This window comes from Tenrec ecaudatus, chromosome 5 (genome assembly GCF_050624435.1).
Source record: "Tenrec ecaudatus isolate mTenEca1 chromosome 5, mTenEca1.hap1, whole genome shotgun sequence".
In the NCBI taxonomy this organism is placed as follows: Eukaryota; Metazoa; Chordata; class Mammalia; order Afrosoricida; family Tenrecidae; genus Tenrec; species Tenrec ecaudatus.
The window spans coordinates 170,689,297-170,712,561 of record NC_134534.1 but is presented as its reverse complement, the minus strand read 5'-3'; the positions used below and the strand labels follow the sequence as shown (position 1 = coordinate 170,712,561).

Genomic DNA, 23,265 nt, shown 5'->3' with positions numbered 1-23,265 from the left:
CTCTGTCCTTTAGGGTCGCCAAGAGCTGGCATGGACTCAATGGCAGTAGGTTTGAGTTTCTGAAGATCCCTTTGGAAGGCACTATTTTGATTGGATTTTTTTTTAATTATTGAAAGATTCTTATGGAGACCAGCACAAGGGACCTTTCTGAGAGAACATGCCAGCAGTCATGAACCGGTTGAAGAGCCATGTTTAAACATGTTATTATTTGACTTGTATGAACCAGTACTTTTAGATTTGTTCTCATAGCAGCAGCCGCTGGTAGAGCATGTTAAAATCTGTAGTGCATTTCAAGCAACAATGTTTTCGCTGCCTGATGCCATCCTATCAAAGGGACCCCATGGGGCAGCGTGGAAGTACACTGTTGAGTTCCCTACGTTGTAAGCTTTCCTGAAACAAATCGTCAGGTCTTTTCTCCCTCACAGTGACTGGTGGGACGGAATAACGGACCTTTTGGTTAAGTAGCCAAGTGGCTAAACATTTTGCCAACCGGACTGCTGAAAGTTCCTATACAAAAGCAATATTCAAACCATCTCAACTATCGACTAGATTGAATCAACCCTCATAGCAAAGCTTGGCAAACTGTAGTTGACAGATTGATAGGCTAAATTTGCTCGTTGAATATTTTTATAAATAAAGTTTTATTAGAATTCAGGCATAACCATCTATTTACATTTTGTCTATTGCTAATTTAGTGCTTCTTAGAAGAAATAGAACTTGAATGCTCCATAAAGAGTGGAGAGATGAATTTCAAGGGCAGGCTTTGGGCACGTCTCCAGGAGCGATCCATCCTTAGAAGAGGGCATCATGCTCGATAAAGCACAGGGTCAGGGAAATGCCCAAGGAGACGGATTGACACGGGAGCCACAACAATGAGCTCAAACACATCGGCAATCACGAGGACGCTGTCGGCCCGTCCAACGCTTTTTGTGTTCTACAAGTCCTCCTGAGTAGAAGTCATAGCATTTTATGGTGACAATAGCAGAGCTGAGTAGTTGTAACACAAACATCATGACCCATAAAACCTAATATTATATGGGTTGTTGTTGGTGTGTGGAAATGAAGGACTAAGGGGGAAGGCACAAGTGGCCAGCTCACACACCCAGACCAGATGCCCAAGCCCAGATCAGCACCCCAAGGCCACACCAGCCCCAGATCCCCAAGCCCTGGGGCTTATTTTTTTTTAATTGGTCAAGTCTTCACCCAAACTATTTTTTTTTAATATTTTGGTTATGGTCTATCAATATTTTTACAATGACCTAATATATATTATATATACTTCTTATATATTTATATACATATACACACACATACACATATGTAGGGCTATGTTCTTTTCAGGATAAAATTCTATTAACCTCGATGTTTCTTCTTTTCTTTTTTTATGTTTATTCTTTTCAACACAGTGTCAAATTTAATCAAAATATTAAGAGACAAAAAAGCAAGGTCAAACACCTCTTGTTTAGATGTAATCAATAGGATTGGGCCCAGAGAGATTTAAGATTTTTGGATTATCAGAGAGAAACGTTAAGGTATCTATAGATAAAAAGTTAAAGGATCTGTTGAAAAAATTAAAGAAAAGATGAGTGTTATTCATTGAATTCTTTCCCCTTTTCCCCTCTACAAGGACTGACTGTGCTGTGCATTCTGACCTCCTTGTTATGTTGATGAGGCAGGATAAATTTAAGGTGTGTCAGGAGTTCACCTCTTGGGAGATTGAAAGAGTCAACAAGCTTGTGAGCTTGCAGATAGGGGCAACGATTGATCCACATCACAGGGAGCAAGGAAACAAGCTAAAGAGAAGACTTTCCCTCAGGAGGGGACGCCCATAATGCCTTGGGGGCCCGCAAACCCAATGCAAACCAGCCTACTGCCATCAAGTCATAGTGAGTCAGGATACTGACTCATCAAAAAGGTTGAAACCCTGTCTTGGAGGCCCTACGGAGCCCAATGGAATTGCCCCTGCGGGTTTCAGGGGCTGTAAATGTTTGCAGAGGGCAAAGTCTCACCTTTCCCTCTTCTGACTCCCAGCAGCCCTGTAATGCTGAGCCTCCTCTCCTCACCCCGCAGACTCCACTGCACTACCAGAGTGGGGGGCTCACCTGCCCAGACTCTCCACTGCACCACCAGAGTGGGGGGCTCATCCCCCAGACTACACTACACTACCAGAGTGGGGGCTCACCTCACAGACTCCACTGCACCACTATAGTGGGGGGGCTCAAACCCCCAGAATCCACTGCACCACCAGAGTGGGGGCTCAACCCCCAGACTCCACTGCACCACCAGAGTGGGGGGCTCACCCCACAGACTCCACTGCACCACCACACCGAGTGCCTTTCCTCTGGGGCCAGCACCTTGCATTTGGATTTCCAACCACCTCCCCCAGAAAATAAATGTCTATTTATCGAAGCTATCCCTGAGGGGGCAGGGGGGATTTCTGTGCTACCAGCCCTAGATAAGGAAGACAATGAGGAATTTCATCAGCGGGATCCTGAACAAAGAGAACAGACTGGAAATCCGAGACAATAGCTCCTTGAAAGGAGTCCTTCAGTGGCCTCTTAGCAGACAGGACAGAACCAAAGGAAGAATCAGCGGATGTGAAGATGAGCCCATGGAAATCACGAGAAACAAAGAGGTAGAGGTAACCAAGAGAGGGCGGAGGAGGGGGGGCAGAACGCAGACCCCTAAGAGCTGCACGGCCATATCAATCTTTGAAACACATGAGTAAGAGACGAGAAGGGGCAGATGACAGATTGAAAGAGTTGGTGACTAAGAATTTCCTCCAATTTAATGAAAGACAGTAAAACCAAAGAACCGAGTGTTCAGAAAATTCCATGAATGTTCGACACGTGTCTTTTTCAGCCCTCTGCGCTGATTCATTGCATTTGTGAGGATGGTGGTGTTTCGGTCTCCTGTACATAGAGTTACTATGAGAGTCCACGCAGTGGCACTGACCACCACCAACAACACTCTGTAGATACTACTTACAGGGTCTTGTGATTCGTTTCACCTTAAGACTTGGAAGAAGTAACATATAATCTCTAACTTTTGAGATTGTTTTGGCTCTACTCTTTCCTTAGCATAAATTTCCTATGCACAGAAAAATAACCACGGGCATTCCTATGAAAAACACCTCCTGGTCTTTTACTGTAGAGGTGTGGAGTAAATATATCAGCTTGTCAAGAAGGGACATCTTATAATATTACGTTTTGTAATACATAACCATGGAATGTGTTCTGCGGTAGTCACAGAGCTCCCGAGATCCTCCTGCAAGAGACTCTGCTGCCAGGGAAGCCCGAATGACAGACTTCAGTTTCTGCACTTTTTTTTCCCCCCTGTACCTTTTGACCTGGTATGCGATTCACCCTGAAACTATGCTTCTGCTGGTCTGCTTTCAATCAGTGACTAAGAATGACAGGCACTGGAGTTAGGTCATTTCTGCGCAGTGTGGAGCTTCTTTTAATGGAGAATCTCTTCTCAGAAACTCCTCATGGGTCTGGCTGAGAAATCTCTTAAAGCTACATTACAGTCTGAAGATGCTCTTACTCATGTCTTCTTCTTGTCTTGTTTGGCAGCTGTCAGACCTGAAACCTGACCTATTTGCAAGTCAGTACAAAGGAGGTGATAAATAAAAATGTCCAATTTACATTCGCCTAATACCGATCCTCTAAACATTCCAAAGCCATTTCTTAATGGTGATATTTTAAAGTTAATTGTGTACCCTATTAAGAAACAGACAAAATGACAAGTCCATTAGCTTTCTCCATGAGAGCAATGGCACTCAAAGTACACCACCAAGAAAGGATGCTGGGCTGGCGTTCCACAGGTGGGAGTATTCTCTGCCCACATAACTGGGGCCCCTGTTGGGAATATCCAGTGATGAGATTCTTCTTAAGGGCCACCTCGAATCATCTGGAAGAAAGGGAGGTAAGAATCCCTCAAAGCCAGTATGTCCAAAATCATTACGTTTACAGCTGGCTTCAACAAGTAAACTTTCTTTTAAGTACTGTTTTGCTTCTAAACATAGAAAAAGGGGTCTTCGTGTATTCTATTACAAATAATAAAATCAATTAGGATAGGCTTGAAGTGTGAGACCTGTGATGAAATGGGTTCCATGAAAGGAAACCTGAGTAAGACACAGACACCCCGTGGAGGAGTGTGGACATGAACCGAGGCCAGTCACACGGAAGGATGGGGCATAACCCCTCTGAAGATGGTGGTTAAGTCAACCAAGAGAGTAGACCAACAGGGAAATGCAGAAAACAAGGGCGGTGAATATTGGAGTTCATTATTTTCTCCCCATGAACTGGGAGAGTGAGAATCAGCCTTGGCGAGAGCAAGACTCCCCAGTGTGGTAGACTAGAAAGAAGCTCTTTCGAAGTTCTTGGACCTGACTTTAGACACAACGTGGCCTCCAACCTGCAATCTTTGTGACATATGTGCAAAAAGGGATTTCATCGTTACTCATTTACTAAGACAAACAACAATAGCAGCAGCAAAGAATGTGGGGCCTTCTAAAATAGCATACATTTAAGTGAAACTCTTGAGGTCAATATATCATTGCAGGATGTTACTGTTTGTCACAAAATAGGCACTTGAAAATACCATTTAAAATTTTCAACATACTCTTACTAGTTAGATATTTTTATCTTCCATTTCAAAACCAGTCACTGGTATAGTACAGAGTAACTAGAGTGTGAAGACAGTGTGTTTACACTATGCCCCTCTGAGCGACTACGGTTGTTTGTCAGGTTGTGTGTATCATGCCTACATGTTTCCCTCTGAGGTTAGATGTCACATGAATAATGTCTTTCGTAAGGATCAGCAAAAAGCTGGCTTGTAGGAGGTGGAGGTTAAAGGTATCCCCAAACATCCAACTTTCCCAAACCGCTGTTATCACTCCATCATCTCGAACTTCTTCCTCTTCTGCCTTCAGCACGCTTTCTCCTTGGGTTCAGTAGCTCACTGCTTCTTCTAACCGATCTCAGGAGTGGTAGTTGGGCACAGGGTACCACTCTGGGTCTGGATCAACCCAAAAATGAGAGGAATAGCTCAAGGCACAGATAGATCTCTGACCAAGGTCACTTCTTCCAGTGCTACCGCCAGAGCCTTTGGGATCCCCTTGTCACAGGGTCTGCTGGACATCTTCTGGGACATACGATAAAGCCCTTCTTTGGCAATCTGAGTTGGCCAGCACCACTGCAGCCATCTTGCTCTGGGCTCCTGATTGCTGTTGTCTTCACTCACTAATGCTCTTGCTACTGCTCTGCCACCAAGCTTGCCTGCGAGCTTGGGTCTTTCTTGTTAGCATTCTTCCTTCCCTCCCCTCCCCTTCTCCAAACCACCAGCTCCCCTTGGCAGTGGAATTGCAAATCAAACAGTTTTTGCTTTTTCTTCCAGACACAAGGGTGCTAAGCACCTTATTAACATTAGTAGCAAGCCCTCCAATTCCCTGGGTGGGTCACAAGCATCTCATTTGCATCCACTTACCTGGTTATTTGGTGGGAGTTACAAAGACTAGGGCTAGAAGGGCAATGTTAAGTAATTCAGTTCATCAAAAATGATGAACACGCTCCAATGATAATTTTCATTTGGGTCATCCTCACAGACAATGTATAATAACAGCTATAAAATGATGACCTTTTATAACTTTGACTCACAAAGGTTTCTGCCTAGAATTCTACTCAGTCATAATCATGGTATCGAGTAGATGCCAACTCATAGTGTCCCTATAGGACGGGGTAGAATTGCCCCCTGTGTTTCCAAAACTGCAAAAGACGTTACGGAAGGAGAAAGCCATGTCTTGCTCCTGAGGAGCCGGCTGGTGGTTTTGAACTGCTGACCTCACAGAACACAGGTCAATGCTTAACCAGTATACCACCAGGACTGCCATCAAGCTAATTCCTACGCATAGTGGCCCAATACGGCAGAGTAGAACAGCCCCTGTGGATTTCTGAGACCGTAAACCATAACAGGAGTAGAAAGTCTTGTCTTTCTTCCACGGAGTGACTGCTGGTGTTGACTGCTGAACATGAGATTAGTAACTCAATGTGCAACCGCTACACCGCCCGAACGCCTAAAATATACGCTCATCTTTCAGATTTACTGTAGAAAAACCTCTCAAAATTATTTACATGTGCTATTCCTTTAAACATTTTTAAGGATGTGTAGAAACTGTATCTTGAAATTAAAACAATTGCTGTTTCCCTGAGGGGCAGAACCCACTAGTGAGATCTACATATAAACCCTTCCCAGGGGGATGCACAACAAAAAAGTGGGTGAAGGGAGACAGCGGTCAGTGTAAGACATTGGTGGGGGGAGGAGGAAATATATATATATACATTATCAAAAGTTAATGAGGGAGGGTTGGGGAGGGGGAAGTGAGGAGCTGATATAGAGGGCTCAAGCAGAAAAAAATGTTTTTAAAATGATGATGGCAACATATGTACTAATATGCTTGACACAATGGATGTATGTATGTATCGTGATACGAGCTGTGCCCCCAATAAAATGATTTTTAAAAATCAAGAATTAAAAAAAATTTTAATCAAAAATTTTTAAAAGTATTGTTTTAGAGGGACCTCAAGGTTGTGACTTTTCATGATTGCCAGACCTTATTTCTGAGTGTGGGTGAAAACACAACCTAATAATGGAGTGCTTAATCCTTTTTACCACCTAGAGACACCACAAATGATTGGAATGCAATAACTCAGTTTTCCATCTTGAAAATTAAAAAGCACCATTTTCACGTTCTTGGTATTTTTCTCCAAACTGATTATGGTGTATTTTAGGAGCAATTTATGAAAAATACACATTGAGTTTTGGCTTCAGTCTAATTTGTTTACATGTTCATGGGGAAAGCCTAGTTTTTAACCTTGGTGGGGTATTGAGATTGCTGAGTTACAAGATAAACACGTTTGTCTCAGGAGTATTATCTGCACCGCGATACAATGAACGTTATTTCAGCCAAAGCCCAGATTTCGGAGCCCTGGTGGGGCAATGACTTACTCGTTGAGCTGGTAACTGCAAGATCAATAGTTCGAAGCCATCAGCCACTTCCCAGGAGAAAGATGAGGCTTTCTGTTACCTTGAAGATTTAAGTCTTGGATACCCAGCCACAGAGCATGCTGCTCTACTCTGGTCTATAGGGTCTGACCTGAGTCAGAATGGACTTGTTGGTAATGAATTTGAGAGTAAGAATTCCCAGGTTAGGCGCACCAGACTTAAGAACCATTCTACTTGTCCTTTGATATTATGCAAGTTTGAAATTCATCACAATCACCTTCACTGTTACAATGCTGCCTGAAATCATTGAAAAGGCTGCCGACCAGAAGCACCTGTTCTGACTTCCCCACAAATTTGACTTAAAGATACACTCAGGGAGACTGTTATTGGTAACTGGGGACTGCAATTAGTAGGTAACAAGGAAATGGGCATTTTAAATTATAGGTCAATGGCTTCCAAAGTTCAGCCTGCATTCGGATCACCTGGAGGACTAGTTAAAATACAATTGCTGGATCCTTCCCCGGAGCTTCACATGATGCCAAAGCTGTTCCAGCCAGGGACCCAAGTGTCAGTTGTAGATCGTTGATTTTATTTCTAAGGCAAACTTAATTCCCGCAGAGTCGAAGGGTCCACCCAAGAATTTATTTTAAAGCATACCAGATGGATTGGCAGAGCGAAGAAAACAAAAAGGTCTTAGAGGTCTTTGTGCCTCTTTTGCAACAAATTCCCCAGTCCCTCGTAGCCCTCCCCCGGCCTGGGTATGCAAATGAACTGGGCTTCCATGCACTTCCAGGTTCCTAGAGCCTAAGAATCCCCCGACCTAGGTGTGGGGTTTCAGACTACGTCCAGCCCAGCACCGGTAAACCCCGCGCGTCAGCCGCACACGGTGGAGGGACTTTCAAGGGGAGTAGCTGAGAGGCTTCTCGTGTTCGAATTCAAAGTACAGTCTGTGCGTGATTCAATGCAGTTTTGCAAACTGGTCCCAGGCCGACCATACAGATGGAGGGAAGTCACGGGACTCCCTCCCGCCGCAGCTCAGGATGCCCCCCGACCCCGCTCGCAGCCGGTGGACTCGGCGAAGCTCTGGGCTCGGTGGGCAGGGGTGGGCCCGCGAGCCCGGGACGGGCTGCCCCCCTCGCCCAGCGCTCGGGGCGGCCGGAGCTCGGCAGCCAGGCCGGCCCGTGCAGCTACGCCGCGGCCCCAGTGCGGCCCGCGAGCCCGCGCGGAACGGACGCCGGGGCCTCGGGCGGAGCGCAGGCCCGGCGCCCTTCGCCCACCGAGCGCCCTGCGCAGCCGAGGGGGCGGCCGGCCGGCCGGCCCGGGGAGGTGCTTGCTTCGGGAACTCTCGCTAAGACCGGAGTCGAGTGACCGGGGCTGGGGAAGAGTCGGAGGAAACCAGAGCTAAAGGGCTCGGGGTTCGGGACCCCGGGGGGGGGGCGCGGGGGAGAGGTCTCCCGCATCTCCGGGCGGCCGCCGGCTTCTCCCCGCCGGCCGCGGCTCAGCCACGCTCGCAGCGGCCGCGGCCAGCAGTGAAAGGCAGCTCGGCGGCGCTACCACAAAGTCCGGACTCCTCCAGTAGCTCGGGAGCCCGCGCCTTATATACGTTACTAAAAATAGCCGGCGAGGCCACCGACCAATCAGACGCGGGGAAATTTCGAATTGAGCCAATCGCAGAGGTTGTGATGAAGAGGCTCGGTCACGCCAGGCGGGGCCGCTGTGTATTGCAACGGCCGATTGGTCGAAGCTGACATCATAGGCGCTCAACTTCCAGGATGGGTAGGTGGCGATTGGACTGCTGGTAGGGCCAGCGCCGAGCTAGTCACGTGGGGGGAGGGGAAAAGTGGGGGGAGCTTCGGCCGAAGGAGGAGGAGGAGGGAGGGGGGAGAGGCTGGCAGAAGAGCTTTGAATAGGGAAGTTTTGCAGGGGTTACGTTTGCAGTCAGTTCAGTGTTTGCAAATATTGTGTAGGTTCCTGAGCGAGTCTCTGTGATCCAGGAGAATCCGAATCCGCGGCGTCTAATTGGTGTGCAATTGAGTTTGCATGAAACTTTCACCTCCTCTGCAGGAATTGACTCTTGTGATTTCGGGAGAGAGTTTTACATCTCTCTGACTACAGACCATTACACCTCCCTGTTTTTTACAACAGAATTGACTTTTATTTTCCAACCCGACATGGATGTACTCCCAATGTGCAGCATCTTCCAGGAACTCCAGATTGTGCATGAAACGGGTTACTTCTCAGCTTTACCATCCCTGGAAGAATATTGGCAACAGGTAAATAGGGATTTTAATGTAGCAGGCGCCGAGTTCAGCGGCATGTCCAGTGTCCCCGGCACAGCGAGGGAGGAGTGGATGGAGGAGAAATTAGGAGTGTGTGTGATTGGAGGTGTCTTCTTATTATTTTACTGTTGGAGGGCTTTGGTTTTTTGAAAGGAAGGCCATTCGTTTTTAAATTTAGTTGTCCTGAAGGCACTTGGGAAAGGGCTCCTTGCACCCAGAGGCGCAGTTGTCGTGTCGGGGGAGCGCAGCGGCGATCGGGGTGCCCGGAGCCGCCGGGACTGGCGTGGAAACTCGGGACCTCGCTCTGCGTCCGCTGGGCCCCGCACCGAGCCCCTGGCAGAAGTTTGTGCTGTACCGGGTCCAAACTCCACAGCTAGACCTTGTCATACCAACTGGCATTGACTGCCAGTGGACTTTTCCTTTTTTTCAAAAAGGAATTTTGTTTTTGTTTTGCTATTTGGCCATATACACTTAAAAAAATTTAAATGTTGCCCTAAAAAAACAGATGATCAGCGCTCTCCTAATTTATTTTTTCTCCTATACCATTTCTAAGATCTTTGGAAACCCTAGTATTGGTCTAGATCTACGGTGTTTTTCTTACCTTGTTGACCAGGAAAAAAAAAAAAAGCTGTTTGCCCAACCAGTGACTTGTCAGTCATATGACAATGAGCCAGTCTTAATTGCTTCAAGTCGTAGTTTGTGAAGAACCTCGGGTTTCCGGCATTTTAGTGGAACCGGATTTTTTTTTCTTTTTGACGTTGGAAATTTAAAAAACATTTCCTCACCCTCTCCTACGAGTCGGAATCGACTCATGGCGGTGACTTTTGTTTTGCTTTTTTTAATTTGTAGGGTTGCCAGCCAGCAAAGAGACCCTGACACTTGCCCCATTGTCTTTCAAAAGATAGCAGGAGGGCTTGGTGGCTTCTGTGCCGCTTGCTTTTTGTCACCAAGTGAATGACCAGATCAAATAGGAGTATATGACCGTGGTTTCCAAACCTAGAAAGCTTTTAAGGCAGGTGAAATGCCAAGTGTGGTAATCTTCCCGAGCCTGCTTAATTGTTCACTATCTTCTCCCTGCCTTACTCTTCCCCTCCCCCTCCCATTTTTCCTCCAAGAAGCTGCTCCCCAGTACGTGATTGAAATGGATCTAAGTAGTTTCCTTCAGGCATTTGGGATTTGGGCACAAAGCCAAAGTTGGCTCCTAGTCCCCTTCTGAGGCATTTAAACTCACCAAGAGCTTCCTTCAGGTCCCTGGTGCTGAGGAGATAATGGAGATTTTAAATTAGCAAGATTATTAAAGTTTAACAAGATCTCAATAAATGTGCTTTCATTTCTCTTTGGAGCATCAATAAACTGTATGGCTGTCTCTCCAGAATAGGTTAGGATGCATTTCCACTCAGTTGTCTAATCTGAGGTGTAAAAGAGAAAAGAATTAATCCCCCCTCTGCCTCCCCTTGCTTGCTCCTGCTTGCTCCGGGGAAGGGGATGGGGAGGAAGGGGAAGGGGAAGGGGACGCATCAGCATCACAGGATCAGAGAAGGCACATGGCAGAGACTGAGCTCTTAGGATGAGCCCTGCTTAAAGCCAGGAAGGCGATGGGTCTTGAAAATGATTTGCTTAGACGAACAGAGTTTGGTGTGGACGTTTACATGTGTTGAATTGCCTGTCTGTATGGACAGCCTTATATGGACATGCAGACAGCTAACCGTGGTGGTGGAACTGAGGAAAGAACTCATTTTAATCCTAAAATGTTTCCTACCATTTTTCTTTTCCAGTGGCTAGAAAGTTTGAAATGGTGGGGAGAGGGGATGCTGAACTCGGCAGTTGTAGCTTCTTGAAAGGTTGGTTGCGGGGGGGTTGGGGAGGGGGCCCACATGATATGACACACTGCATGTATATTTGAACTGAGCACTTTTTTGGCCCTTGGTCAGAATTTCAAAAGGAAGTCTCCTTTGGCATTGCGTGAAAGAAAGCGCGTGATGACTCATACAGTTGTATTCTTGGCCAGTAGATAAAGTTCTTGTTCATTGTGGGACTCCCAGCAGGGCCATTTCCCCTCTTGCACCCTTTTACAATAGCATATGGCTCTTCTGGAATGGTTTCTCCGCTCTTGTTTTGAACTTCCCTATTTTTCTCTGAGAAATCATTAAAGTTTGGTGGCGTGCATGGCCCAGCCCTTGGAAATGGCATTCTTTGAAAGCCTCTGAGGGCTACAGATGCACAGAATATGGGTGGTTTATCTGCAACTCCATTGATGTCACTGACTACCAATTGTCAGCTCGCTGCTCCAGTGTGGCTTTGTGCTGTCAGCCCTGTGTTCAGGGCACTCTGTCAGACCACATTGCGTGCCGTGCTGTCTTTCTGTCCTGTGGTGTGACTATATGTCAGCACGTGAAGAGTGAGTGACTTTGACTTTCTTTAATAAAGATGGCTCTTGAGACTGTCAGATAATCGGGTTAAACCTGTTGGGGTGTGTGCGTGAGAGGCTGGCTTTCTTTGTGTGATTTACGGGGGAACTCATTAGAAACGTCAACACTGTTAACTGTAACAAACACTGGCTCAGTGATCATCACTCATTTTGGCCATTAGTCCAATATTTGAAAAGCCAAGAGGCGTTTCTGCTTTTGTGTGTGCATGTGTGTGCGTGTGTGTGTGTGTGTGTTTCCATCTGAATTCTTCCCATAATTCCTAAAGACAGATTTCTTCAAACTTCAAGAAGATAGGCCAGTGTTTAATTTTAATAGGTTGTCTCTGCCGCGGGGATCCTGCGGCGTTCATGTGTTCTTCCATGCCTGCATGTGTTTGCAAATGTGCGATTGCTCCAGTTTTTAGCGGCTGTCACAATCACACCCTCTTCTTGGTTCCTTTTGCACAGACCTGCCTGGAATTGGAACGTTACCTCCAGAGTGAGCCCTGTTATGTGTCAGCGTCGGAAATCAAATTCGACAGCCAGGAAGATCTGTGGACCAAAATCATCCTGGCTCGGGAGAAAAAAGAGGACGCGGAACTGAAGATTTCGTCCAGCCCTCCAGAGGACACGCTAATCAGCCCGAGCCTTAGTTACAATTTAGAGACCAACAGCTTAAATTCGGACGTGAGCAGCGAATCATCTGACAGCTCCGAGGAACTTTCACCCACTACTAAATTTACCTCCGATCCGATAGGTGAAGTTTTAGTCAATTCAGGAAATCTCAGCTCCTCAGTCACGTCCACTCCTCCTTCCTCTCCAGAACTGGGCCGAGAACCCTCTCAACTGTGGAATTGTTTACCTGGGGAACTGCATTCACCGGGTAAAATCCGTAGTGGGACTGTGGGGAAGCCCGGTGACAAGGGCAGTGGTGACGGCTCCCCAGATGGCAGGAGGAGAGTCCACCGGTGTCACTTCAATGGCTGCAGAAAAGTTTACACCAAAAGCTCCCATTTGAAAGCACATCAGCGCACTCATACAGGTCAGTAACGTCCTGTGTCCCAAAGGAGCTGGGGAGCGCTGGGCCTGAACACCCCCATGGGGGCGCTGCCATTGAAGCACACAGCCCCTGGGCAAGAGCCCAGTGCTGGCTGTGAATGATGCCATCCTAGCCGAGCCTAACCAGCATTCACAACCTCACTTCCTCATTCTTGCCACAAAAGACCTGGATCTTTTTGGAAGTACAGAGTAGAATCTTAAAGACTGGACATTTGTGCCGGCTGAATGGTTAACCCTGGCAGATTGAGCAAAACAAGAAGCTAAATCTTACTCTCCATCGGCACTCAACCCTCCGCCCACCCTGGCAATCTTGTTTATTAAGGGTTTATTGTACCCATTCAGCCATTTTCCACAGATAAGCTTATCTTGAGTTGTGGATCCTGCTTTGACTTGAAACTCAAGGGTCACGACAGACAGCCTGGAGCTGAGGTGGTGCTCACTGCATGTGGTGCTCACTGCTGTTGTTGACGTTGGGCATGTGAGGACAGAGCCTGGGTGTAGTTCCTGGTACTCCTCACCCTGTCAGAAGCAGGGTTGGTTGGTTGGCTATTTATTGAGCATATCTCTGCGCAGAGCACTAAGGGCCACGCAGCCTCTGTGTTCTGAACCCACTTAGAAAAGAAAGCTTAATGGATATGACAGCATTGCTAAATTCCGTTTTTAAAGCACCTGGCCACATCTCAGATGATTGGGGAAGCATCACAGAAATTGTGTAGAGATGGGAAGGGCCCAGGAGTCACACCAGTGCCTGCCTCAGGGTCACATTTCTTTGAAACATTTTCAAATAAAATATTCTCGGGCGGTACTTTGGCTGAATTTATTTTTGTACCCTGACCGGGGAGGAAAGTTCTTTTGGTAGTCCGATTGCCAGTTACGAAGTTATTTGAAACTGTGGAGTGGGGTTTCACAGTAACTGGTGACTGCAGTTTTGGAGAAATGTAGAAAGTCCCAGAGGAAACTACAAAGACTCATTCCACGGGGAAGTGAGTAAGAAACAAAATAAGTACTTGAGAGAAACAGTTTCCATGGAGAAAGCAATAAAACCCTGCCCTTGACAAGGTTGTTAGGCCAGGAGGCTGACACATCATCTCAGAAGCATTTCACCAATCTGAGTAATTGTCATGTTCCCTTTGATTGCAATAATAGGGTTTTTGCTGAAGTTGGGGTCCTTCCACTATACTTAAGGATACTGAAACCCGGGTCAGAGAAGAGCTCAAGCTGGTTGGTTGCTGTACCTTGTGAGCTACTGCCTTTGATTGTGGAATGCAGTCTGTCCGCAGACCCTGAGCATGTAAATGAATACATTTGCATACTGCTCCTGGCGCCCTGTTGTGACATCCGCATTCCCTCATCCTGGTTTCAGTGAAGTCAGAGTGAATTTGCCATGTGCTTGCTTCCTAGGAGAAAAGCCTTACAGATGCTCCTGGGAAGGATGCGAGTGGCGTTTTGCAAGAAGTGATGAGCTAACCAGACACTTCAGAAAGCACACCGGTGCCAAGCCTTTTAAATGTTCTCACTGTGACAGGTACGTGGATGACCAGCTCAGCGTTTGTTTGCAGAGGCAAAGTTACAAGCTGCCCACGACCGACCCAGCATCCACTAGGCATCTAGTAACTTGCCCTGGGGGAAGGCGGCCCTGCCCCGACCCCATCTTTGATTAACACTCTTTTGCAAATCTAAAACTTTTCTTAAAAGTCAAATAATACTGACTTTCCACATGAAGGGGGTACTAGCCCACATGTACATGGGAATAAAGTCATCTCATTAGTATGTTTTGAAGCTTGCTTTCATCAGTCATCAGATTTGGAAATCAAGGCTCTCCCAAGAGCACAACTGGACGCTGCTAGTTTAAGACCTCCCCTCATCGGTATTTCATTAGATGAAATGTCCCATCCCCAAAAGGCTTTGTAATGGATCAGAGAAATCCCCCACCCCTGCTACACACACACACACACACACACACACACACACCCATACACCCATACTCACACACACACACCATACTCTTAATACTCTGCCCTTCTGACACACACACACACACACACACATCCTCTTACACACACACACGCACACACCATACTCTTCCCTTCGGACATATACACACACCCCCATCCTCTTCCCTTCCCTCAGAGATCAGGGGTTGGCTGTTGGGGAAGTGAGGGCAGACGTCCTCAAACGAAGTGCATGTTGTTCACTCGACTTCTCCATTTCCTGTCGCAGGTGTTTCTCCAGGTCGGACCATCTGGCCCTTCACATGAAGAGACACCTTTGAAGAGAGCAGAGAGGTGGATCCTATGGGTTAAAAGGCGTCAAGGCTGAGACCCGGCCTGGGAAGGCGGGATGCGTGTTCCAGCCAAAGCATGCCATTTTGCACCCTACCCAGCTGCCTCCAGGACCTCTCCTTGGAAGGTCTTTTGAGGGCTAAAAAGTCATGGAAGAAGCAGCATAGCAACCATGGCGCATGATGTGTGGGTGAACCTGGACTCGTCGCTGGTACCCGACCTGAGTGGCTCCTAAGCCTTTGCCGTGAGCATGTGCACTGAGAATGTTCATGGGTGGGTTGACTGAATGGTGAGGCCAACCTTTTTTCCTTGTGGTAACGGAACCACAAGAGACAGGAAAAAAAGGAGTTTGAATGTTTTGTGTGTAAGGAGTATACCTTGAGATGAGATGACCACCAATCATTTCCTAGGGGGGAGGGTAATCTGCACCTTAGAAAAACAAAAAAAACAAAAACCTACAAAAAAAACCCACAAAAAAACAAAATGAAAAAAAAAAAAGAAAGAAAACTATGGAGGGCGGGGTGGGCAGTCAGGACCCCTGAGTGTTGAGTGGGTGTAGGGAGGGGAGCCCCTCTCCCGTGTGCGAGGAGCTTCCGGTGTCTGGTGCAGCTATTGAACGTGCAATGTGTCTAGTAGCTTGTCTTACTGGCTACAGAGCTCACTTGTAACCCATTGTATAAGCTGTGTATTCACAGATATAACACAATTATAACTTTTCCTTATCATACAAAAATAATGCATGGTTCTGGGGAACTGTATGCTTTTCCATTGTTAAATCAGGACAGCAGTTTTAATTCCAGTTATTGAGCAGCTAAGATACAATTTCTCCAATAGGGTGATTCCTAGCCATCTTGGCCTGGCAATACACAATGTTGTCGTCACCCCCTCTCCTCCCCCCCCCCTTCAATTTTGTACTACTGTCCTTCCAGAAAGGTGTTGTACAGCCAAGAATTATTTTTTACAGGATTGTGAGTTTGACTTACATTTTTGGAGAATTTTGTGATGCCCTGAAGAAACCGGGACACGTGTCAGGGTGTCACAAAGCCAGGGTTGGGAATTGTTGGTCTAATGTTACATTAGGATGAAGAACCTAAAGTGTTTCTCAATTGGGTGGATGGAACCACTAAAGCTTAGAAACTGGTTTTCTCATGCAGCTGTTTCTCTCATTTATGCCTTGAGGACTAATTTCTGGTTTTCTAGCTGTTAATGCACTGTTGACCTTAATCATGGTGCCTTATGCAAGTGACCCCTTTATACGGGGGGGGTCTCATACAGGGGTTTGGGTGATGCATGCTTTATTCAGGCTCTCTTTTCACCTGGCATTGTACTGTATCAATGTATACTACAGAAAAAAAATTTAAAATCTCTTTAAGGTCCTCCTTCACAAAGACAAATAGAGAGGCGAAAACTCCCTTAATATGTCACTATATTTACTGAATATTTTAGATGACTTGACTGTCAGTGTTAAAATGGAGAACACATCATAATGGAAAAATCTGACCAACTCTGTCACCGTGAGACTGTCATGTAGACCTTGCACAACAATTGTATAGATAACACACCTGGCTGTATTTAATATGTAACATTTTCACACATATTAAAAATACAGAAGTATAAAAAACAAAAACAAAACAATGTTAATGTATTTGCTTCAAAGGCACAAGTGTCACATATCTATCTAGCTCTATCTGTTGGTAATACAGAACGTATACTACTTTTTTTTAAAAGTGGGTGGAATTCTTGTGTATGTATATTTGTGTGTATAGTATGTGTATGTGTGTATATATATAAATATATATATAGATAATATATAAATATTTTTTTTAAGGAGAAACTAGAATGTTTAGCTAGAAAATTCCACAGCCTGTGAAAGAAATATTTCAATGGCCATAAAGGAGGTGAATGAAATGAAAAAAACAAAAACATAATCTAATTTTTATAGAAGCTTTACTTTTAATTTATTGATTTGCTAATGATGTTCTTAGCTTTGAATCTGTTCCAGACTGATGACTTCGGTGTTGTCATTCTGGGCAAGTCTGGAGCAGATTACCTTTGGCCATTACAAGACGGCCTGTACAGAGTGCCTGCGTGCTAGCTGGACTCGAGACGCAAGGTTTTCATTTGGAAGCTCAGCCTTATTAGAAGATCTAATTGACGTTGACAGTAAGCTAGTTACAGGGACTCTCTTTTAGAACACTTTTTATGCAGATGAAGCTATTTTTCCCCCCGGTTTTTCAAATGAGTAATTTCCTCAAATTGGCATACTGCGGCATGGGCAGCTGATATTCCACCCAGCTGTTGTCTTGTGGGTGTGGATCTTTTCTTGATATATATATATATATAAAATATATATAAATATGGATATATATATGCACATATCTGTGTGTATATATATACAGACATATATATACATATGAGTCTAGCTGTGCTGGTTTTTTATTTGATCTTCCTGAAAATGAGCAATGATTAAAGCTCACAAGACTGGTTTTTTTAAAATCTGATCCAATGAATATATTTACCTAAATAACTCATTCCATTTTCCTGTGGGGGGAAATGTGCTTTCCTTTTGGCAATTCAAAACCCAGGCCTTTGATTTGCTGGGTTTTGGAAAACTCCTTTTTTGGCCATGCTGTGTGCTTAGCCATAACAATTCCATTGAGCAAGAAGGTAAACAAAAGAAAAAAAAAAAAAGCTTGCACTGGCTTGTCTCACTTACGAAATACCATCAGAGTTGTTGGAATGGGTGGGGCTGGGTGCCATGGGTGTCAGTCCTATAATTTTCATAATAAGCAAGTACATAAAGAAGTACATTCTGTTCAGGTGATAACTGAGCCTCAATCAAGCAGAAACTTTTTGCTTGATATTAAAAAAAAATTTCTATTAGTGAAATCTTTTTTTTTTCCCCTTTCTTTTTGTTTGTTTGGTTTTTTGTTTTTTTTAAAATGCCCTGTTATCTAAAGAATCTTTGTAAGATTTTTGTAAAATTTTGTTTTACAAGATTTTATTTGAAATTGTTTTTTGCAAGATTGTTATATTTCTGTATGAATGTATTTTTTATTGGAATAACATAAAAGAATTCTTATCAGCATCTTGAGTCTGGTGGCTTTTTTGGGGGGCAGGGGTGCTGGTGGTGGCAGTGTTGTCGGGGGAGGGTGAAGCAAATTCTTGCTACATTAATCACTCGGCTTCCCATTTGGGAAATCTCCATTGTGTAACAGTGAACACCATGGGCCTATCTCAAATCTCTCTTCCCCTCAAGCCCAGTCCTGGGATCCAAAGTGAAAGTAGGCACCTGCCATTGGCTCTCAGCAAGATGCATTGAATGCACTTCTCCAAAGATGGACAAAAACAACAGCCAGGCTTTGGGCCACGGGAGGAAAACACTTGCTAGCTGTTATCTTCCTGTCACTCAAACCAGAGAAATATGTCAGAGGTATCCACACAATGAGAAAACTCAAACGCATCCCTTCACTAGTACTCAGAAAGCACGTGTTTCAGCCGCCTTATTCCTGTTCAGCAAGCACAGTAGGGCTTGTTTCCAGCAGCTGGCCGCACACCTTCCTGAAGATAGCAAGGGGTGTGGTGGAGACAATGGAGGAGAGAAGCCAGACGTGGATCCTGTTCCCACGATCTTCCCAAACCCAGTGTGCCTCAGCCTTTACTGGCAAGCCCAGTCAAAGCAGCAAGCAAGAGATCTTTTTTCTTTTTCATCCAAAGATGATTTCATATCGTTCTTGTTTTGTGTTGTTTTCTTTTAAGCTGAGTGAGGCTATAAAATGGAGTGTTTGAAAACAAAGTGAGCCGCTTTTTGGTTTTTAAGAAAACTAATGAGTAGCTTTTTAGATCTTAGCCTGTTTTAATTTCACTGTGTGGATTAGTGGGAATTGGTCCATGTATCCACTAAAAGTCCATTTTCAGTTTATACTCAGTTAAGTAGTGATCTGGTACAAACAATGTGCGCTGTCTAGAAGGAGGGTGTTTGTGGGACAGGAAGAATGCACGTGGGCATGAGGCTTACCAGTGTTCCGAGTTTTCCTGCACAGGGTGCTTCATTCCTTGAAATAACAGTGCGCACAACTGCTCTCCCTGGTAGGATTTGCAGTCATCCCATTTTGCTCACTTTATGGAGCTTTTATTAGTTACTTCTAATTGTACACTCGTGGAGGGATATCTTGAAGGCATTCTGTCTAGCATTAGTATATATGTCCATAGATTTCAGCAATTTGGAAGGTGCGGTGGGGGAAGGTGTGGGAAGCAGATTACATTTTTGCCAGGATTCACGGATACGTTGTGTTCCAAAACACACATCAGGATGACTAATGGCTGAATGGCCCTGACTGCACTGTCTAAATAAAGGGTGGGTAAATGCATGCTTGGCTACTAGTAAGACTTGACCATTTTGTCGTGTGAGGCTTATGCTGACTAGCTAAGTTATGGGCAGATCAGGTTGTTATGAGGACTTATGCCAGGGATAAACTGCACACCAATGCTATGCTATTGAAGTATAAGAAGCTTTCATCTGTGACTCCCATATTTGGAAACCTAGCTGAAAGGAAGGAAATGTTCTAGTCCTAACTAGCTGTGTGATTCTGGACAATCTGCTTAGCTGCACTGGGCCTCAATTTTCTTATTACTAAAATAGTTTGGGCTAAGTCACATGTTTCCAGCATTTTATACAGCACTGGAATTCTGTGGTCTGCGCAGAGTGGACTTAAAATTATATGTTCCCCATCTTCCAAATGTCCCAACTCAGACCCAGAAAGCTTTCTCTGGTGCTCCAGCAGAAAGTCTTGTTGAAGGTAATTTATGCTAACTTAGAATGGAAAACAAAGTTTTCCGCGTGCCCTCTTCCCCCTTTAATTATTGTGAAGTAATTAGGCATTTGGTTCTTCATAGCAAACTAAGTTCTTATTTTGGGTTTTGGTGGTGGCTGGTGGGTTTTTAATAAATTAATTCTTTCAGAAGTGCTTTCAGTCATAGTGGATTGGAGGTCTTCCAAGAGTCCCGAGTTCTACCACTCTCATTCTGTGTGTAATTCAGAAGTGACCTCTGTGTATTCAAAGGACAAAGCAAGCGGCACACTGGGTAAAGTGTCTTGCCTTGATATATCTTAATAACTGTAAAGAAAACAGCTGTGTGACAGTACTATTTTCAAACCTACCTCCTCTCCAAATGGAATTATTCCCTCCATAAATTTGTTGACAATGAGGAGGAGGAGGGTATCTCTTACCTTTTTTGCTTGAGACAAGGATTAATGGAACTATAGAATGTTTTGATAATCTGCAAGAGCTCCCTATAAAATCATTTATGCCCCCCAAAATCCTATAGGCAATATATAAGCATGTTTTATTTCCCACAACACGGCACACAGTGGGTCTGACACCCATTTTGCAGGTGAGGAAACAGACTTCCAGAGGTTAAGTCACTTTGTCAAGGCCGTCCAGTTAGAAAGCTGGCCTGGCACCGCTGCTTGCAGGCTGGCAGCAAAGGCCCTATTTTTAATTACCGCTTTTCACGGCTTTCTATGTAGCTCAGCCTCTCAGGAGAAGTTTCTAATCACCCTGTAAGATTCACCTGAAAGTGACTTTATACATGTATGAAATGAAAAGGGAAAAATATTGTTTTTCTTACAATACAAAAGCACTAAAACTATAAAACGTGCTGTAATCCCGAGGAGACAAAAGTAACCATTTTAAATTGTTTTCAAGATATGAGCCAGATGGCACGTATTTATTTTTAATGTTCAAGAAGATAGAGAAAGCAATTGGGGCTGTGACATCCGGCATTAATTGGCAAGAATCACCTAATGTACATAGTTAAGATACAAAGAGAGGAAAATGAGGCCCATGCATCACGTAAATGAGGCAGGACAACAAAGTGTGTTTAACTAGATTTATTTTATACGCGGTCTTTCTGCTCCACTCTAAGTAATTTTAATGAGAATTCTCAAAACGTCTGTGAATGAGAAGAGACAAAAAAGAAGAAAACAAATCTGGATTCCACATGTCCTGATTGAAGCCAAGCTGGTTTGAGTCGTCACAACAGAATCTTCAAGAAATTATATATGATTGTAGAATGGACATGGTCACTTAATAGTCCCTCCACACTCCTGTGGCTCAAGCTTGCCCTTACTTCCCTTTACATTATCTGTGCAACCCCTCCCCCCCCCAAAAAACAACAACATCTAAAACCAAGTGACACCATCTCTAGAAGTGTTCCTTCCATTTAGAACCCCCTATTCCCTTGGCCAACCCTGCTCCGAACAGTTACTAAGTGTCTTGCAATTCAGATGTCTCGCTGTGGGGAAACTTCTAAGACGGCCTCCTGCCATTTGCTTCAGCTTCGTCCTTTGCAGATTACGAAGCACAATGACCAATGACTTGCGTATACCAACTCAGCCGGTTCTGTTCCCCCTCGGTTTCCTAAGTTTCACCTTACCACACTGGTTGAGCAAGATCTGCTTCCAGATGTGCAAGATCGTTGATGACAAGCACTGACATTATCAATTAACTCACTGTAAAACCAGGCAGCCGTACGTGGCTGTCAGTAATCTAGGGGTATTGGCGAGACGATGAGAAAGTAGTAGCGCACCTGGCTTAGGTAAGGGCGCCATGCCTTGCGCTGTTCCATATCTTCCCTTTCAGACAAGAATTTGAAAAATCCTTCACTATCTTCGCTCATCTCCATTTGAACAATTTACCATCTTCCCTCAAGGAAGCACAAAACGCTGAAGCAAGCCACTCAACCAAGTGACTCATTTTAAGTTAAAAAAAAAAAAAGTGGTACAATTGTCCTTAAGACAGAATTCTCTCTGAATCACTTGGTTCAAATGGATTAAAGAGAACATCAGTGTCAGCTACAGATTTAAAACACCGAACAGTTCGAACTATTTACACACTGCATCTGACTTTAGATATTTATCTCTCAGTATCAGGGAATGGAGGCAAAGTTCAAGGAGCTCCGTAAAGACTTATAGTCCAGGAGGGCAATCCAAAGTCCGGCCTTTCCAAGTTGCTCAGAGCACTGGCCCTCAGATCTGACAAGAGGACAGTCTCTGACTGCGGCCAATGGTGATCCTGCTTGGTGGCTACCTGAAAAGTTGGAGGTGTCCCAGAAGACAAGCTCCTTAGAAAAAAGGTCTGGTTGCCTATTTAAAAAAAAAAACCAGCCACTAAATGTCCATCGAAACATAATTCTCTTCTGACAAAGTGAAGCCACGAGTTAACATCAACTAGACAGCGACGTGTTTTTTAAAAGGAATTTTCAGGACAACTTCCTGAGGCGAGTAGTAAGACATGAGGACGGCTCAACAGGGCATGATGTCCGTCTTTTGGGAATTTTTAACTTGTGACGTCTCCACCTTCAGGCTTCAAGTATGTCAAGAGGAGAGGCCGATGGGAACAGATCCCAGGCACATGCTCTACCTTGCTAGAAAGTTTCATGGTCCGTCATTAATCGGTCATGATCCACCCATGAGCTCACTCTGCATAGGTAGGAGAGCGCTGGCCTTTCAGGATGCGTTCATTCTAATGAGCAAGGAGGGTGACTCCTGGGAGCCCAGGGTTGTGCAAGCCTGCGTGTGGGAAGTAGCGTGCCAAGCAGCTCTTTCTTAAGGCTCCCAGTGTCACCACTTGGGAATTACTTTTCTCTCTCCTTTAAAGAAAGTCCTAATAGCTTATCCGCAGAGCAAACACCTTTTCTATTTCACTCTGGAATCCATGGTGAGCTCTTGTCTAAATGGTACGTTTCCACGGAGAACTTGCAAGTGAAAGATTTCACAAGATCCTGGTTTTTACTTCAGATCTCTGTTTTAGCGCTTTGAGCTTTGTTTTTCTCATTTGGAAAATGGGAAAATGATGACTTTGACCCTTCAGGATTGGTGGACAGGTAGAGGTTGGGCATGGTCTGGGACACAGCAAGCGGTCAGTTGTTGGTAAGTATTATTATTACTATGTGATGGTTATTTTCTTTCTGGACCAGAAAGCTAATTCTTGCTCCAGCTCATGGCTTTATTTCAAAACTGACTTTAAAAAATAACACTAGGAAAATGCACCCATCGTTCATTTCCACAACCTTCTAAGGCCTTCAGTTCAGTGAAACTTGCAATAGTAGGCTGCATTTTTACGCTCGGCAGTTTCCTCTTGCAATACTTGCTGTGCTACCGAAACCGTGAAGGAAGGAAGTTCTGCGCGTCTTTGAGGACAACATTTTCCTGTCAAGCGCCTTGAACATA

General features: G+C 44.9%; 1 protein-coding gene across 1 annotated transcript; it reads left to right on the top strand.

Annotated features, from left to right (window-relative positions):
* Positions 1-8,902: 8,902 nt before the first annotated feature.
* On the top strand, positions 8,903-18,120 carry KLF6 (KLF transcription factor 6). The gene is made up of 4 exons (XM_075550273.1): positions 8,903-9,278; positions 12,160-12,733; positions 14,152-14,275; positions 14,971-18,120. The coding sequence occupies exons 1-4, from the start codon at positions 9,177-9,179 to the stop codon at positions 15,020-15,022; spliced, it is 852 nt and encodes a 283-aa protein (XP_075406388.1). The 5' UTR covers positions 8,903-9,176; the 3' UTR covers positions 15,023-18,120.
* Positions 18,121-23,265: the final 5,145 nt, after the last annotated feature.

Bases quoted from the DNA above. Each gene is read 5' to 3' on its own strand.
- KLF6 (XM_075550273.1), top strand. From the start codon at position 9,177: ATGGATGTACTCCCAATGTGCAGCATCTTCCAGGAACTCCAGATTGTG. The intron at 9,279-12,159 runs GTAAATAGGGAT...CCTTTTGCACAG, and splicing joins TGGAAGAATATTGGCAACAG to ACCTGCCTGGAATTGGAACG. The intron at 14,276-14,970 runs GTACGTGGATGA...TTCCTGTCGCAG, and splicing joins AAATGTTCTCACTGTGACAG to GTGTTTCTCCAGGTCGGACC.